General features: G+C 38.7%; 1 protein-coding gene and 1 long non-coding RNA gene across 4 annotated transcripts; both read left to right on the forward strand.

Moving 5' to 3' along the window:
• The first annotated feature begins 3,365 nt into the window (after nucleotides 1-3,365).
• LOC131218335 (uncharacterized) lies at nucleotides 3,366-5,415 on the forward strand. Its single transcript, XM_058212972.1, has 2 exons — nucleotides 3,366-3,561; nucleotides 5,145-5,415. Exons 1-2 carry the CDS (start codon nucleotides 3,446-3,448, stop codon nucleotides 5,332-5,334), a joined length of 306 nt encoding a protein of 101 aa, XP_058068955.1. The 5' UTR covers nucleotides 3,366-3,445; the 3' UTR covers nucleotides 5,335-5,415.
• A 1,024-nt stretch (nucleotides 5,416-6,439) lies between these two features.
• Nucleotides 6,440-9,925, forward strand: LOC131218336 (uncharacterized). 3 transcript variants are annotated; one of them, XR_009157649.1, is made up of 5 exons: nucleotides 6,440-6,532; nucleotides 7,034-7,370; nucleotides 7,652-7,730; nucleotides 7,964-8,071; nucleotides 8,267-8,326. It is a non-coding gene; the product is annotated as an uncharacterized LOC131218336 (long non-coding RNA). The 3 variants fall into 3 exon arrangements; XR_009157650.1 differs by lacking the exons at nucleotides 6,440-6,532; nucleotides 8,267-8,326 and adding an exon at nucleotides 9,621-9,925 and having other exon boundaries at nucleotides 6,889-7,370; XR_009157648.1 differs by lacking the exon at nucleotides 6,440-6,532 and having other exon boundaries at nucleotides 6,893-7,370.
• The last annotated feature ends 6,703 nt before the right edge of the window (nucleotides 9,926-16,628 follow it).

A 16,628-nucleotide genomic window follows, 5' to 3' on the forward strand; every position in this document is an offset into this window, starting at 1 on the left:
TAAATGGGGACACATGTAAATTCTGATCTACACTTGACTTGAGATACTTTGATTGTTTGATTTAAGTTTTGAAACCCTGTTAATGGCAAATAAATATTATATCACTGATTACTTCACATTCTTTGAATTAAGCCATGATAGGAAGAGGTCGAGCCTCACCTAACTTTAGAAATGGGGGTTGGCCGATGAGTCCGGCCATTCCGACTCATGTGGTTGACTAAGATAAACTTGGATAACGGACAATAGTTGGAGCTACATGGGTTGCTTGCACCCAATGCCGGTTGGTCCAGGGTTTTCCTTAGACAATTAGATTATCCCCTTTGCATGGCTGATCGTGTATGTGATAAATGTTTGAGACACATCATAGAATCTAGGATGCCTTATCACCCACAAATATGGTTACTCATGACCATTAGTGCGATATGATTTGTCAAGACTCGAGTGCTAGACATGGTGGTATGGGACACTGTGCCTGAGTTGTCAGCTTATGCTGGGGTGACAAGCCTGCTACATTGACAAAACATTTGGTGACGAGCCCGCCGTGTTGGTAAAACATTGGGTAACGAGCCTCCCCGTAGTGTCTGGTGAGCACATAGGAAGGATGTTCCCCTATCATTATTTGATGATATAGGTGGCATGCCTTCTCCACACTGGGGTCGGGTGACGACCTTCACCCTAGCCATGACTATCCCTAGGAGATTAGCCTTACTACAAATTCGATTCACGTACAAGGACTTAAGGGAATGTAAACCTAAATTAGACCTAGGGATACTGGTGAGGAGTCGCCTAGTGCCGCAACAACCCATGTAATCTAAATACAAACTCGAGATTTGATGGCGGTATCCCAGCTTCGCCAACCGACTGTTTGAAATGAACATTAATAAATACTTGGGAAATCATGCATTCCATAACATTTGGTGGGTTGTGGTTCGGGCCAACCATTGCGCATATGTTGTCATCCTCACTAGTAATAGTGTTGATGTGGTATCGTTAAATCTTGGGTCATGAATACGTATTCCGTGTCATTCATGCATCTAAAGAACCTGATATGACTTTTTGTGTTTTGATATGTTATCATCATCTATGCATGTATCTGCTTGATGACATGTAAAACTTCAGTTAATAGTAGAACTGAATTGATCACTCACTCCCACCTAGGACAGTGTTTTAAAACACCAACCAAATGATTTCATTGATGCTGGTGCCTAGATGATGATACACCTGTTGAGGAGTATGAGGACCATATTGAGGAGTTTTCATACTTCCAGAGCACGGATAGTCAGTTGTAGAGATGCATCTTGGGGCCACCGATTTTGTTTTTTTTAAGGACATGGATGCTCATCAATTTATGTTCATACGTGTATGTTGGGTCCCCAGCTGGGTGGACTTTATGACTTAGTTGAACTTATGTATGAGTGTATGGAACTTGTTTCTTATTCTCATTACAATTGTAATAACAAAGATATACATTGTTTAGTTTACTTCTTACACATGATTATGATATGCTTGGTTAACCGCTTAATTAAGATTTCATTTTTTGAAAGGCATAAGTAATGCTTGAAATATCGAGGATCGAGTGCATGCTCGACCCCTGAAATTTGGGGCATTAGAAAGTTGGTATGAGAGCATGAGTTTAGGATAAAATTGGACTGTGGGATGGGGACTTACCATAATGCATTTGTTGATGTATATAGGATTATGAAACTAGTGACATAGAACCTGAGGGCAAAAATTCTCAATTGACATCAAAACACAGACTTGAAATTAAGAAATTGGAACTTAGGAACACCATAACCGTATGTTTTAGGCGAGAAAATAAATAGAGTCTAAGAGATTTCGACTTGGGGTGGGTCGAACCAGTGAGTTAAGACCTTAGAAATGACTTGCTGTATCATCATGCAAACAGCCAAATGAGTTACCCTTACTACTCACAGGGTAGCGATAGCTTAGTATAGGTCAGTAATGGCCTACGATTAATCATAAGTGCCCATATGAACTAGGTTGGGAGGTCATGTTGGGAAGCGTGTCCAGTTTTCACCTTCCTGGTACACGGGAGAGGAGTCGTCAGGTGAAGAGGTAGGTATTTTGGTTCAAGGGATGCCGACCGTTGCCAAGAGGAAGCCAAAATTAAGGAAAAGACACTACCAAAAAATCGAACAAAGGCTACGGACCTTGGAAGCTTTTAGCTACGGATATAAACCGTAGCTAATTTGCTACAACTTTAATCCGTAGCTAAAACCTACTTAATCCGTAGTCAAAACATAGATTCCACCATCATCTTATTAAAGATTGATGGTGCTTAAGGGGCTCCATGGGGCCCATTGGAATATATGTGTTTTGTCTAAGCCGCCCCTAAATTCTAATATATAATTTCAGTGGATGAGCCCAAAAAGTAGGTAGATTAAAAGTCCATGTGGACCACACCATAAGAAATAATAAAAAATAAATTTCTATCGTTAATATTTTATGTGGTCTGCTTACAGCTTCGATCTAACCCATTTTTTGGATCAACCCTTAAAATGATCTTTTAAAATGAATGGACGAAGTAGATAAATAACATTAATCATAGTGGGCCCCATAAGATCTAATATTAAGGACTTAAAAGTGTCGTCCGTCAACCCCCCCTAAAAAAAAAAAAAAAAATCCTGCGTGCGACCCAAATCTCTCTCTCGCGCGCCCGCCCCTCTACCAAAACCCACTCTCTCCCGCCCCCTGTTTTCCCAACCTCTCTCTCCCTCGCTAGGGTTTTTAAAACCCCCTTTCACTACAAACTCGTCGTTGATATGTGATCACATCATGTGCTAGGGTTTTCGAAACCCCTTTCATCCTACCCTCGTCACCACCTCGTCTCCTCCACCAGCCGAGCCCCTGTGACCACAAATTTCATCCGCAGCCACCATCCCTACTCCACCAGCGCTGCCACCTCCACCGATAGACGCCAACATTTGCCCCATCGAGAGCTCAATTTGGAGTTTTAGCTGGTTTTTCTTGTTTCAAATCAAGGGTTTTCTGTTTTAGAATATCTTTTCTTTTTCCCTTTTCATATTATATAATATTTTTTTGACTTTTAGCCATTTTTCCCTGTTCGATTCGATGGGGATGGTGATTTTTTGATGAAGTTGAAAATTTTTGTGTGGTTGTTATACATGATGGGGAATCTAGCCCGTGCAGAGTTCACATGCTAGTTATCCTATTCCCCAAGTGGGCCCCGCCGCGAAGCTGCAGCCGTGGGATGCTCCTACTGATCTGTAATGGGAGGGTGTAAGTCAGCTAAGGACATTGGAAGGGGAAACGTTCAAACCATTTCTAGGTTTTGGTTTCACCCTGTCCGGAGAAGCCAGAAACATGAGATTTATCTTCTAATTTCTAATTCTCATTTGTTTTTACCTTCCTCATGATGCATTTTTTTGTTGTTGTGGAACACAGGTGACTGGACTACTACCTGATGCAGTCGGTACTACTTGCAATCAACATCTTGAGAAAGTACTTGGAACAGATCATGCAAGCATTCTGCGAGTTCCATTTAGAATGGAGAAGGGAATTCTCCAGACTTATATGGAGGTTAATCGTTAATTAGAAATCTTAGTTTTTGTCTTTAATCTGATCTTTTATAGATATCAAGCTTCTACATTTGATATACAGACCCCAATCTGCATTTGAAAAGAATGTTGAGGTTATATTCATGAATGCTTCTAATCAAACTTGCTGAAATTACAATACCAATTGAAAGTAGCAAGGATTCTTGCTAATCTCTAATCAATATGCAGTTTGCTGGTAATGAGAATGGCATCACTGCATTTTAGATGGAAGGTCAAGACAAATCAAATCAACAGAACACAGTTTCTTCAGGAGATTCTTTGTTTCTTGTCCATTGGAAAGACATGTTTTTAAATGTCAAGTTTTTTGTCATGTTGATTCAAGTTTTTAATTTTAATTTTAATTTTATTTTGTTGTTGAAGCATGTATGTTTCTATTGCCACTTGTATGTTTCTGTTGCCACTTGTTTAATATTGTAAGTAAAGGTTCTAATGATTTGGTATTGGGCCCAACCTCTAAAGGAATCAGCCAATCAGCCCTTTGGATTAGGACTTCTATTCCCTACTCTTTTCTTTTATTTAGTTGCTTTTGTTACTTGCTCAAAAAAAAAAAAGTCGTGTTTATCTGCAATGCATGTATTAGGTGAAATGCTATGTCTATCAATGATGAGTGTTTTTTAAAGGCTGGTGGGTCTAGTTAGTAGAAAGGTGCCATAGACAACCACCTATTACTTAGAGAAGCCAGCCTTTTGTTTCCTGGTCTATTCATCATGCAAGTCCCATCCTAGGGGAAAATATCTGTGTACCTACATGTTTGTGATAGTCTAGTAATAGTGTTATAACCTGAGTAGTTTTTTGCTAACACACATGGGCCTTTCCTACTGTCTAATATGCTTTTAAAGTTTTGCATTAACATGTGTCTCAAGCATGAATGAAGAATGCTCTCAGTCTAGTTGGTCTCTCTCTTTTGACATAGTAGTACAGAACTTCGACAGCTGCAGCAGCTACACTGACCATTATTTTGAGAGAAAAAATGTGCAAGTTGTCATATTACAAAACATGGCATAGTGTTTACTCTTATAATAGGGTTAGCGAATGGAATTTGTCAATTTCTTTCCCATAATGTGACTTGTTTTTTGTTCATGTTACAACATTTACCTGATCTGAACCTATCATCGGGTAGGTTCTCTAGTCTCTACCTTAGATGGGCCATGTCCCAAAATCATTTCATTGGAGTTTTGAGGAAGAAAGTGGATGGTTATCAGAAGTCAACTGAAGTTAATTTGACTTCCCATTTTCACCCTTCAAAATCCTTCAATCTAAGGATTACATTGTCCAGTTGGCCACAGGATATGGTATATGGCCCATCCCATGTGCTAGTTATGTTTATTCTTTTCCTGCTTTGTAGGCTTTATAATAAATTGTTGTTTCCTCTTTTAAAAAAAAGGCATTGGATTGAACCCTGGATCACTCACACACACCACACCGTCTGTCTACTCATCTAACTAGTGGGAGATATCTAATACACTGCATTTTCTTTTTGGTTGGATGTTTCGTTTAGCCATTCTTGAGGCCTGATTTATTGCACATGCTATTTTTTGAGTGCAGGTATCTTGTTCCTGCTGACTTAACTGTGGGGCAATTTGTTTACGTGATTCGAAAGAGTATGAATCTAACCCATGAGAAGGCCATTTTCTTCTTTGTGAAGAATATTTTGCCACCCACTGGTAAGGAATTTGAGACAAATTTCATTACTTCCATGATGCTCCATTTGGATGCACCGAATGTATTGGATTAGGATCAGATCAGGAAATAGTCACATAATGTTTGAATATTGGATAAACCGTAAAATGATCTGGAAAAATGGATGGACGGAGTGGTATAAACCCATACATCATAGTGAGCTCCACAGAGCCCCTGCCTGGACCACGTCTGTTTAGGCAGGGGCTGGATGCAATCCATTTCCACCTCTAGGGGCCCAGTCTCAGATGATACATGTCCCAAAACTCTCCAGCATTGGAGGATTGAAGCCGTTCAACTTTTGGTCTCTTTAACGTTGAATTTCCCAATGACAACAAATTGCAGGAATGGCCCAGTGGATCATGGGTCCGGAATCGGATTACTAACTGTACAGACAAAATATATGATCCTGGACCTTAGGATATGGCTGAAACATGTGCAGCGGAAATGATACTTTGAGCTGATAGGCCTAGTATGGAAAGGCCATTTGCAGGCCAAATGGAAGGGTTGGGATTTCTCCATAAGGAAGTATTCAGGGAATTGATGCGGAATGCGTCCTACCCCAGCTGACAACGTACGGGCAGATCTATGGGGGCCACTGTGACCTATCTGTTTATTCAAGCTGTACATCCCTTTTCTCATATCATTTTAAGGTATGAGATAAAAAATAGGCAGATCCAAACAGACATTAGCATGCTACTTAGAGAACATTGACATTATGGCTGGTAATGGGGTGGGGCAGAGCTAGGTAAAATTGATATTTTGAATAGGCCTGGCCTGTCTATTTCAAAATCCAACGCTGAACCAGCCCCAGGCCTGCCCATTGCTAGGCCTAGTTGATATTTAGAGGAAAAGACTCAGTTTTCTCCTCTCTTAAGAGTTGGGTGGTTTTGTTTGTTGTTTCACAAATTAGAAACAAAAGAATGCATCTATGATCCTCCTTTTTATCTATTGGATCTTATCTTGATTCAACTATTTTAATTATGATTTTCTCTGTGTTAAGTATTGCAAGGAGAAATTTTATGATGTTTCCCTTTTTTGTTGATTTTATCACTGACTGGAGGACAAGACTGCCTTTTTTATCTACTTTCTGTTATACATATATATGCATATTTATATTGTTTATTCTTTATGATTTGCTGCTTCGCCATTTTTGTGATGCGTGGTCAAATTTAGCTAGTGCATATATAAGGAAAGGAAGACTTAATGAGGCAGCCCAGTGTTGTCACCAGGCTCTTGCATTGAACCCTCGCTTGGTGAATCCTAGTTTTGTTTTATCATTTAGTTTCCTTCTTTTATTGTAGATGCATTGAAATTACTATTTGCAGATCTTCCCCTTATTGGCAGGTTGATGCTCATAGCAACCTTGGTAATCTGATGAAGGCACAAAAGCTTAGTACAAGAAGTAAGTCATAGTGGATTCGAAACATTATTTTCATTGGATGTTCTTAAAGACTCAAAATTGCGCAGATTAGAAGCTCGTAATCGTCTATCCATCGCTTATTTTGAAATGTTGAGAAAATGTTAGAGAAACCTGTCAGATTTAACAGTAATTTTTCTAGACATGGGTCCCACTTGCAACTTAGACTGAGGAACTATAGGGTATTTTATTTAATGGATTTTTTGGATGCTTATTACAAAAAAAAGGACCTTATGAAGCAGTGTTTTGGGTCTTACTCTCTCTTGTCATTTGTCATTTGTCCATCTTATATCAGTTTTTACTTCACGAATAACCTCAAATGGTTTCTTTTTTGCAGTTTGTTAGAAAATGCATATGTTCTTATGGCAGAGGTATTGAAGAAAATGCATATATTCTGTAGGCATTAAGCTCCCTTGTTGCTTCACTACTTGAGAAAGAAAAGGATCTTCAACTTCTCTCTAACTGGTCCAATTCCTCCTGCTTTGGGTAATTTGACCGTGCTCAAAATTTTGTATTTTTTTATAAATCATATTTCAGGTACAATTCCTACAGAATTAGGGAATCTCAAGAATTTGATTGAGTTGACGTTGCAACGAAACAATCTGACTGGTCTGATTCCTCATGCTTCGAGTAATTTGAGAAACCTTACATTGTTGTTGGTCCGATTCCTCCAGGTAAGCTTACAACAGTAATTTGTTTATAACTGCAGGTATTTGTGTGGCTTTTTGGATTATTAATAAAATTCCATCATTCAAAAAAATGACATAACTCTATAAATATCTAGGATGATTATAGCTGAAATGAGGATGTTCAGATAGATTAGTGGCAAGATGAGGAGTTTGTTCCTTGTAGGATTTTACAGCTGTGTAAAACTTCTAAGTTTCATGGTGGATGTGGCTACCATATGCTAGTTGTTGTCATTTATGCTGCTTTTGATTCTTGATTCACTTTGTAGTTATTCTGCTTTTGAAGAAGTTCTCCCACATGCTCCAACATTGATGACTGATGTGTTTGGCAATTATGTTATTCAAAAGGTATGATTTTTCTAGAAAAACTATCATTGGTTTCCTTCCATTTTTTTTCTTTTTATTCTTTTCCCCATAAAGATACCTTTGATTCTTTTTCCCCTACTCATCTACCCTCCTTTATCTTTTTTTAAAAGGCTGTGGGCTGGTGATCTGGTAGTCTCTATATTCATTCTCATGTTGGTTGTATGAACTCGTTCGCCTATTGTATAAAAATGCTCGGTTATTGTTTGTCTTTGCAGTTTTTTGAGCATGGAAGCCCTGAGCAGAGAAAAGAACTAGCAAATCAGCTTGCTGGCTGCATTCAACCTTTGAGCCTTTAGATGTATGGGTGCCGGGTAATTCAAAAGGTTTTATTATGGGACATTGTTGGGTGGGGCTTGGCATGTACTGTTTTCTTCTTTATACAGACAAATAGTTCTTGGCAGCCGGCTTTTGGACTGTCCTATATACTACTCAACATTGATCAATGCACACACTGTATACTACAACTCAATATTTATGAGGATACCAATGACTAATTCTGAATCAATTTGAATTTTTAGGGCCCTACACAATTCAATCTAGCTAATCCACACCTACACATGTTGCCCTTTCTAATGGACAGTATGTGCTTGATTTTATTATTATTATTATTATAGTTGTTGTGGGATGCAAATATGCTTTGCTTGAATTCATGATGGGAGCTGATTACTTGGGTTTTACCAACCAAAGGGTAGGTGTTTATGCAGATGGACAACATTTTTATGATCTCAGACTAGTTTGAGATCTGTGACTAAGACTCACTAACACAACATCGGCATCATATACAGACCAATGTTTCAAAAATTGAACCATAGGCCAACCCATTTCATAAGTAGGAAGAAAATCAGGTGCAATAGAAATGCTTGTTTTGGTTGATGGCAGGAAGATGTGAACCTAATGCTTGAGAATTAGTTTAAGTTAAGAAACACTTTGTAAGATGTCTCATCTGGAGTGCATCCTGTTTTTAGTTGTGTTTGGACTGAGCGTTGTGGCCCATGTGTTGGAAATGTACGTGCTTGTATTTTTAGATCTTGTTTAATTAATATTACTTCCAAATTTGTAAATATACATGAGTGCAAAGAATTCTATGATATGCTTCATGCATTTGTCAAATCATTGTAGTTGTCCGATTAGTGTGATTTGGGCGCTATGGTGTATCCATGATTAGGTCCACAGAATAATCTAGGTCACCATGTGCAATCTGTATTGCACTTTATATTGTTGCCTTGCTGGTTGTATAATAGGTAATTTGCGATATGGATGTATACTTCTAACATGTCTAGATCTTTTTCTTGGAAGTGGATCTAAATGGTGCATAGGTAGCAGTCCTAACTATTTTTTTGTTTATAGTCTAAATTTGGTTTTTTGTCTAATTAGCTAGTAATCAAAGGCCTTAAATGTATTTTTTTAATAATTTGTTAGGCATCAAATGGTTTTTACTACATCTATTTCATCACTATAGCCTTGTCCCAGCTATTAGGGGCAACCCGGGCAGGATTCCATGAAAATCTATTTGTTGATCAAATTCCATTGTTGAATACATTGGGTAGTTTGTTGTTCTCTTAACATTAGCCCACTTCTGATTTTTTTTTCTATCTGAGAATGATTAAGTTTTGCACATCAGCTCAACAGATCTATGTTGTAATTATAGTTATCTATAATAATAATAATTTGTTCATTATAGTGCATTCACAATAGCTATCATTGTGGTTACAGTTATTCATTATGTGACAGGTTTTCAGGTGAGATGAATGAGTTTCAAAACAAAATAGTTTGCAGTTTTGAGAAAATGGTTATACATGATACACTTCTTTCACTTTGTCTTTCTTTCCCCCAATGGTCACTCCGATTTATGAATGCCATGACTATTTGTAGGATGATGGAATATACGAAGCTGTTGCAGGAAGCGACTTTGTCATTACTAGAGTTGCATTTCGAGACAACTCTTCAAATGCCTACATAAATGACTGTGGAAGTAATTTTACAGAGGTCACTAAGAAATTGAAAGGAAAAGGAGTGGACTTGGACAACAATCGGTTTTTGATTCTTCAGGTGGGTGATGGGCTGATGGCTGAAAAAGGCCTATTTACTTGTTAAAAAATATCATACTGTCAAAATATATCTTCCCTTTCAATTCTTTATCATTGAAATTTCAAGGTAAAGTCGAGCAAATTTCTCTAATAAAGCCAAAGATTTGTATTTTCAACATTATTGTAATTGTAATTGTAATTGATTGAATGAAGGATTGTAATTGATTGTAATTGAATGAATGAATGATTATCCAGGTGGTAATTGAATGAACAAATGATTATATATTTTTTTAATGTATAAAATAGCTACGGATATTGACTGTAGCCGGTAATCTGACAACTGTAGCCATTATTAAATTTGGCATATTGCTACGGACTAACCATAAGTTTATGGCTACGGACTAGCCATAGGTTTATGGCTATGGATTTTATCCGTAGCCTTTGCCCATTTTTCTGGTAGTGAGAGGGTTTAAAGGCAGCTGGTGGCAGTGCCACCATCATCGAAAAACTCTAAAAACAGACAACAAGTTGTGACACCATCACCCCATCAGTGAGACACCTCCGAAATCCAACAATCGATGGCTGTGTTACCGGGGCACCACCGTAAATAAATAGGCAGGCAACGGTGGTACCACCACTGAATCGGCAGCCTACCATCGAATCTAAACAGCGATCGGCAGCGCCACCATCGACACCCAATTTTTCTCCCCTTCACACATGTATGGGGGTTTAAGTGCCCCTAAAACCCATTCATTTTCTTCACATTCTCCTCCCATTCTCAAGCTCCAAACCCTAACCCCTAAAACCCATCTTCCCTCTTCCAAATCCTCCATTCCCCCATGAAAATTTTCCAATCTTTTACTTGCAACCTTAATTTTCAAGCTTCCAAACCCCACTTCATCCATTTTTCACTCATCCTCTCTACTCTAAAACCCCATTCCTCTAAAAAATGAAGTTATTCTCCACATTTAAAGCTCTTAAACCCATTCACACTTGAAGGGGCCATTCCTTTCTTCTTCCCATGCCCATTTTCCCTCTCCCACAACTCCATTTTTCCTTCTTCACCAAAGATCTGAAAATCCTAGAAAGAAAAATGGGTTTCCTTGCAACCTTTTCCTCATTCTTGGTCATTCCTTTGATTCTTTCTCTCATGGGGAAGAAGAGAGCGGACCTTAATGAGGCGGGGCTGAGATATGAAAGGAGGATGAAGAGGGGCAATGACCGGCATGTGGGGCCTTCATCGCAGGTCCCATTGAGGGCTACATAAAACCAACCGGCTCGGCTCGTGGTGGACGCAGATTGGTATAGGGGCTGAAAAGTTATCTTTGAAGTCATAATGGACAACTATCTATTTGGCGAGTATGAGGCATTAGACCGACTCGCACACCTTGGTTGGGCCCCCATATTTGAAGGGAATTATCGGCTTGATGTGGGACAAGTAAGGTCGTTCTACTTCCGAATCTCAAACTCAAAGCTCGACCTTTTGGGATTTGAAATTAACTACGTTGGGCAAGTAGTCCACATCGATGTAGAAGCCATCGCATGGGTACTTAACATGCCACGGGGAACGGTCCACATTGATGAGGGAAACTTGAAGACAACACAGTGCTGGGATGAGTATATGATTAGTCTGTGTGGCAAGCTAGTTGAGTGGAGGAGAAATAGTAGCATACTCACCTCACGTATGATAGCAACGTATAAAGTGCTCCACCACTCTTTACATATAATGTGTATCCAAGGACGGGAAACTGTACGGAGTGCTCCGTCTACATGGTAGAGTTTCTCTACTGGGTAGGGTGGGGGGAGGATGTGTGCCTCCCATTAATTATCCTCTACCAAATTATGAAGGTCGTGGCATTATTTCATGACAAGCTAGGCCTCCCATTTGGCCGCATCATTTGCAGGATGGCCCAACAGTACAAATTCTGGGGATCCAACTGTGAGCCCGAACCGGTCAAGTTGATAAGCGAAGACACATTGAATCGCCTGGGGGTGGGCCCCAAGCAACAAAGGGCACAAATCAAAGAGTTTGGGGATGAAATAGATAAAGAAGAAGGAGAGAGCGAGGAAGAAGAGGAAGGTGAAGATGAAGAGGGCGACGATGAGGACAAGACTCGAGCTAAAGTCAAGAGAGCTGCGGAGGAGCCTCTTGCACCTTGGGGCATACAGGAGCATCTATGTGCACTCAAGGACAAGGTGGCCTAGATAAAAGATGATTAACAGTACTTGAAGTGCAAGGTGCGCAAGATGTATCACACGCTGAAGACGATGTTGTGTTGCATGCAAAAGGAAGGAACACCCCCTCCCTCGCCAGGTTCCATGGATTAGTAGATCCTAATGGTCGTTTAATGTTGAATATGCTATTTGTGTGATGTTTAGGAGTTACCTTTTCTCTTACTTTCGGTATTATCGAGTTGTAGCTTAGGTGTTATCAGGGTGTTTGTAGGGGAATAATGTAATAGACGGGTTGGTTGATATTAATGAAGTTCTTTCCTATTTTCTCTTTAATTGTACAAATTGTACTTAAACTATGAGATCGGAATGGATGTTTGCACCACCTTATGAAATTAGAGTGCATTAGACCATGAAGTGGTACACATATGGATTATGTATTTAATCTGCCCATATGATGTAAATACAGGACATGCTGCACAAGGGGAATCGACACCTAGTTCGCTTGTGTCTATTGTGCTGCCATATGGATCTCTGATGAAGGTATAGGGGATTTGACTACTAGAATATCAAGGGAGAAGTTCTGATCAAACAAGGATAAAATGTATTCCACGGGAAGAAGGTCATCAACAGAAGAAGATGAGGTATGAGAAGTATCAACCAATGCATCCATAGAAGCAAAGACGTCAACCGTAGGAGTCTCTGTAGGTGTGACTCAATCATGAGAGACTTCAATTGGTTAAGACATTTCATCAAAAGGGACCACCTTGTGTTCGTTGACCAAGATAGGGTCTACTTGATCATTCAGTTCTGGGGATTGAGCGAGTTGCATGGAAGATATAAAAATTATAAACGAAGAGGTTGTCGATACGATCATTTCCCCATTTCCTTGATCTTGATCAGGTCTAAGCGATGAAGTTATAAAGTGTACAAGGAGACTAAAGGAGTCCACGGGATGATATATTATACATCCTATTGAGTTTGTCCTTCAGTTTGAATTTTTGGTCGATGAACATTAATCATAATCTCTTCTGAATCAGAGACTTTAAGTCTTTCTGTAGGCGATTGAGCAACATCGACTGAAGTATCTAGAATAAATGTTTCGACGTGGGGAGGTGGCACATAAACCTGCTTTTCAGAGGCTGGTTACTATAAAAAGGAAGAGAGACAGTAAAAAAAGTAGTGGATTGTAAAATAATTAAAAATAAAAGAATATGAACAACATCTACTTAAATCTAACTGAACAATGATGGTAGTAAATCAGTCGACCACTGGTGAAATTTTGGTAGGATCGATGACTAAAGCCAACGTTCGATTGGAACAAGAAAAAAGGGAGAGGATTATGAAGATATGGCTTGAGAAATAGATCAAGGGAAAGATTGGGATCATTTAATATTTCATTTTCTCTTTGCCAGTTATTAAAAGCTCTATTGAAGTGAGCATATTTGTGTCTCTTTTATTCTTCTTCCATCTCCTAAGAATATTGTGAAGGAGGAATACCCGAAAAAAAACTTAGTTTTATAATGTTTTTTAAAGGTTGCAATAACCTTCGCCAAAAAAGAAATGCCTAGAGTAGATCAACTAGAAGTTGCAAGAGAAGTAAGATGAGGAGATAAAAGAGGCCTGAGCTCAGAAATCTTTGAACTAGTTGGAGGAGCCATAGGTGTTGGGATTGAAATAGTTGTCGGAACCACTTTAGCTGGACATGTAACTGTGGTCTTCTGATGTTTCAGTTTAGGTTGAGTTGGCTCAATCGTTCTTATTAATGTAAAAAAAGAAGATTTAACCCTCTTTATTGGTGTTAAGGATAGGACGATCGATGTCACTAAATTAATTTTCTTTGATCGTATCTTACTCTAGACAGAAGGCATATCCGACTGAGGTGTTGTTGATTTTTTATCCCTTCTTTATTTGTCTTCTTCTTTTTGCACATGGTTTCTCCACTCTAGATGAAGGAGAGAGTCATCATATGATCAATTCATGGGACCCATTAACTAAAGTCCCGTAATAGTTTTTCACCAAGAGTGAAATGAATCTAACCATCAAGGACAATTAGTGAATGGGGAAAGCATGGAAGAAGAACTTATAGAATCAAACCCTTTATGGATAGTCTGAAATGTGCTGATCGAATCCATAATTGGTCGATAAATGGGAGGTTGATTGCAAGTTCGGTGAAAAAATGAAAAAGGAATGCCTTAGGCCAAACCAAATTGACGAGCAAAAAGATTAGGGCATGTTGGTGCACAAAAAATGTACAAAGTTCTCATTGCGCATTGTTGAGAACTACAAGTGATGTAGAAAGAATTTTGAAAGAAAATAAGATATCATAGACAAAGAAGAAAAGACTAGAAGAAGAAAGGATTAAAGAAGGGAAAGAAGATGGACATCAAGGTGCAGAAGACAGGAGAGTTGTGTACACGCAACTCATGTTAGTTGCATGGGTCCGTGGAACATGTTTTGATGTTGAAATCAGTTGCACGTCATGCAACAAGAATATTTGTATAGTGGGGTCCATAGAATGAACATTAAGGCCTCACATGTGTAGAAGCCTATAAATATCCCCTCCCCTTCTCATTTTGGATTGGAAGAAATTTCAGAGAAGTTCCAGAGAAGTAAGGAGAGAAGAGAAATAAAGAAGGAGCACGTAGCGCAACTCAAGTGAGTTGCGTGCCTATATGCAACATGAGCTTGTTATTTTGTTGTGCAGTGCAGTTTCAGTGTAGTTTTGTGGATTCTCTCCACACTCCATCTTTCGAAGAATACACTTCTTGTATGGTGGCTTGAAGTAAGGATTTTGGATCCACACAACTCTTCTTTCAGGATGATGAATGCAAAATACGCCGAAATGCTGCTGAAATTTCCATTGAACTGCTTCTCCTTTCATTCATTGAACTACTTCTCTATACTTTGTTTCAAAATTAAGGGAGATATGAGGATGTAAATAAACTCAGAATTATTGAAATTTATGATGATGAATGTTCTTTTATTTTCTTTGTTAATTATTGAATGATAATTTCCCTATCGAAACACATTCGTTTCTTGTTCAAACAAAATCAATATTGTTTGATTCTAGCCTTAGCATTAACGCCTGTGTCTATTGTGCCGTATATGGAAGGTCTCTATAGATTAAATAGCTTTTACAAGATACATCTCTAAGGCTTGCCATCTTGATATCGGTTGGCTCATATTCCTTTGTGAACTAGGTCAAGCTGAATTCTTTATTAAAAGAGTGGTTGGAGTTATCAAGGTTGAAAGAAATGACTAAACCCATACATTCGGTGAATGAATAATTAATTTTGGGGCAGAGGATGCTACGGTGGCCAAAAGAAGTGAATTCTACGTTAGTTGGAATAGATTTGACAAAAATTTTCCCAAAATATTCTTAAAACCACATTTAGACAATACAGATAGGTTCGCCAAAGTGGTAAAACCCTTCATGGTTGCCTCGACCATACTATGATACAGATGGCCAAGCACATAGGGGGCAAGAGTAAGCTGATGTCCTTGAGCGAGTGCCTTAGCCAGATGAATGTATTCCTTGGTAATTTGAAGAGCACTCATACATATAAAAAATTGGCAAATCCATATCATGAGAAAAGTCATGTGCTCTTGTTCATCAACTTCATCTTGAGGACATGAAAGTGGAATGCGCCTTGCTGGTCTTGTCTAGAAGGGTGAAGGAATGATGATTCTTCATAGCAAAGCCCGAATAAAAAGGCTTACCAAAGGGAAAAAGATGGGTGAAGGCACATACATCCATGATGGCCGGACTCATGGGGTCACATCCAAAATGGAATGTATTGGTCGATCGAGATTGGTACATAGATAGGAAAATTGGGATACTTGCTAGAAAAATAATCTATATTACTCTAGTTGGTCACTAAACGTAGAATTATTGGTTCATACTTGTAGTGGCAATGTCGGACGTGTAGTAGGCATATGAAGTACATTTAATGTGTCTGTATTGAATTGTGATTATGGGATGCTAATGTGGGCCCATTTCATTAGAGACATTTGAAAATGAAGGCAATTTTATTGGGCCTACATCCAGCCCATTACATTTACATGTGGGCCATATTGGGCCTACTATCTAAGAAGGGTCAAATGAACTTAAGAAGCCTTATTAGGGCCTACTAGAACACCAACAATTACAAGTAGGATCCTATGCTTATAATGATTAATATAAAAGTGTGTGATTTTAGCCTATGGGTCTAGAGTAATGGATTAGGTTTTTAAATGGATTTTTAGGGAAAGAATATTCCAAAAGAAAAGCACTTGAAGAATGGAAATTCATCTAAGGGATCACATGAGATTTGTACAAATATAAAAGAAAAAAAATTGAGCCATTAGAGTGGTGGGCCACTTGGAATAGTAAAACCTATTAAAGGCCCAAAAATTTTTCATTGATATTAGCCCATTGCATGCAACTAATGTTAAATTAGAGCATAGAAACTTAAAACTCTAAATGTAGACTTGGACCCCAACACCCTATGACCTAACTTAGGTGGACCTCAAACATGGACCGTCTAGGTGTAAACCAACTAAAATATAGAACCCTAAGATTACATCCATGGACTGTTGGTGCATTTGGACAAGCCTAGACTAGGTAGAAAGACTGAGGGATAAACCAAGATCGATAGTTAAGAAATAACATTTAGAGGATTTTCCAAATTAGGAAAGT

Source organism: Magnolia sinica, chromosome 11 (assembly GCF_029962835.1).
Source record: "Magnolia sinica isolate HGM2019 chromosome 11, MsV1, whole genome shotgun sequence".
Classification (NCBI taxonomy): Eukaryota; Viridiplantae; Streptophyta; class Magnoliopsida; order Magnoliales; family Magnoliaceae; genus Magnolia; species Magnolia sinica.

Excerpts from the sequence above, each read along its gene's own strand:
- LOC131218335 (XM_058212972.1), top strand. The coding sequence starts at position 3,446 with ATGCAGTCGGTACTACTTGCAATCAACATCTTGAGAAAGTACTTGGAA. Across the intron at positions 3,562-5,144 it reads TTCTCCAGACTTATATGGAG|GTATCTTGTTCCTGCTGACT; the intron begins GTTAATCGTTAA and ends TTTTGAGTGCAG.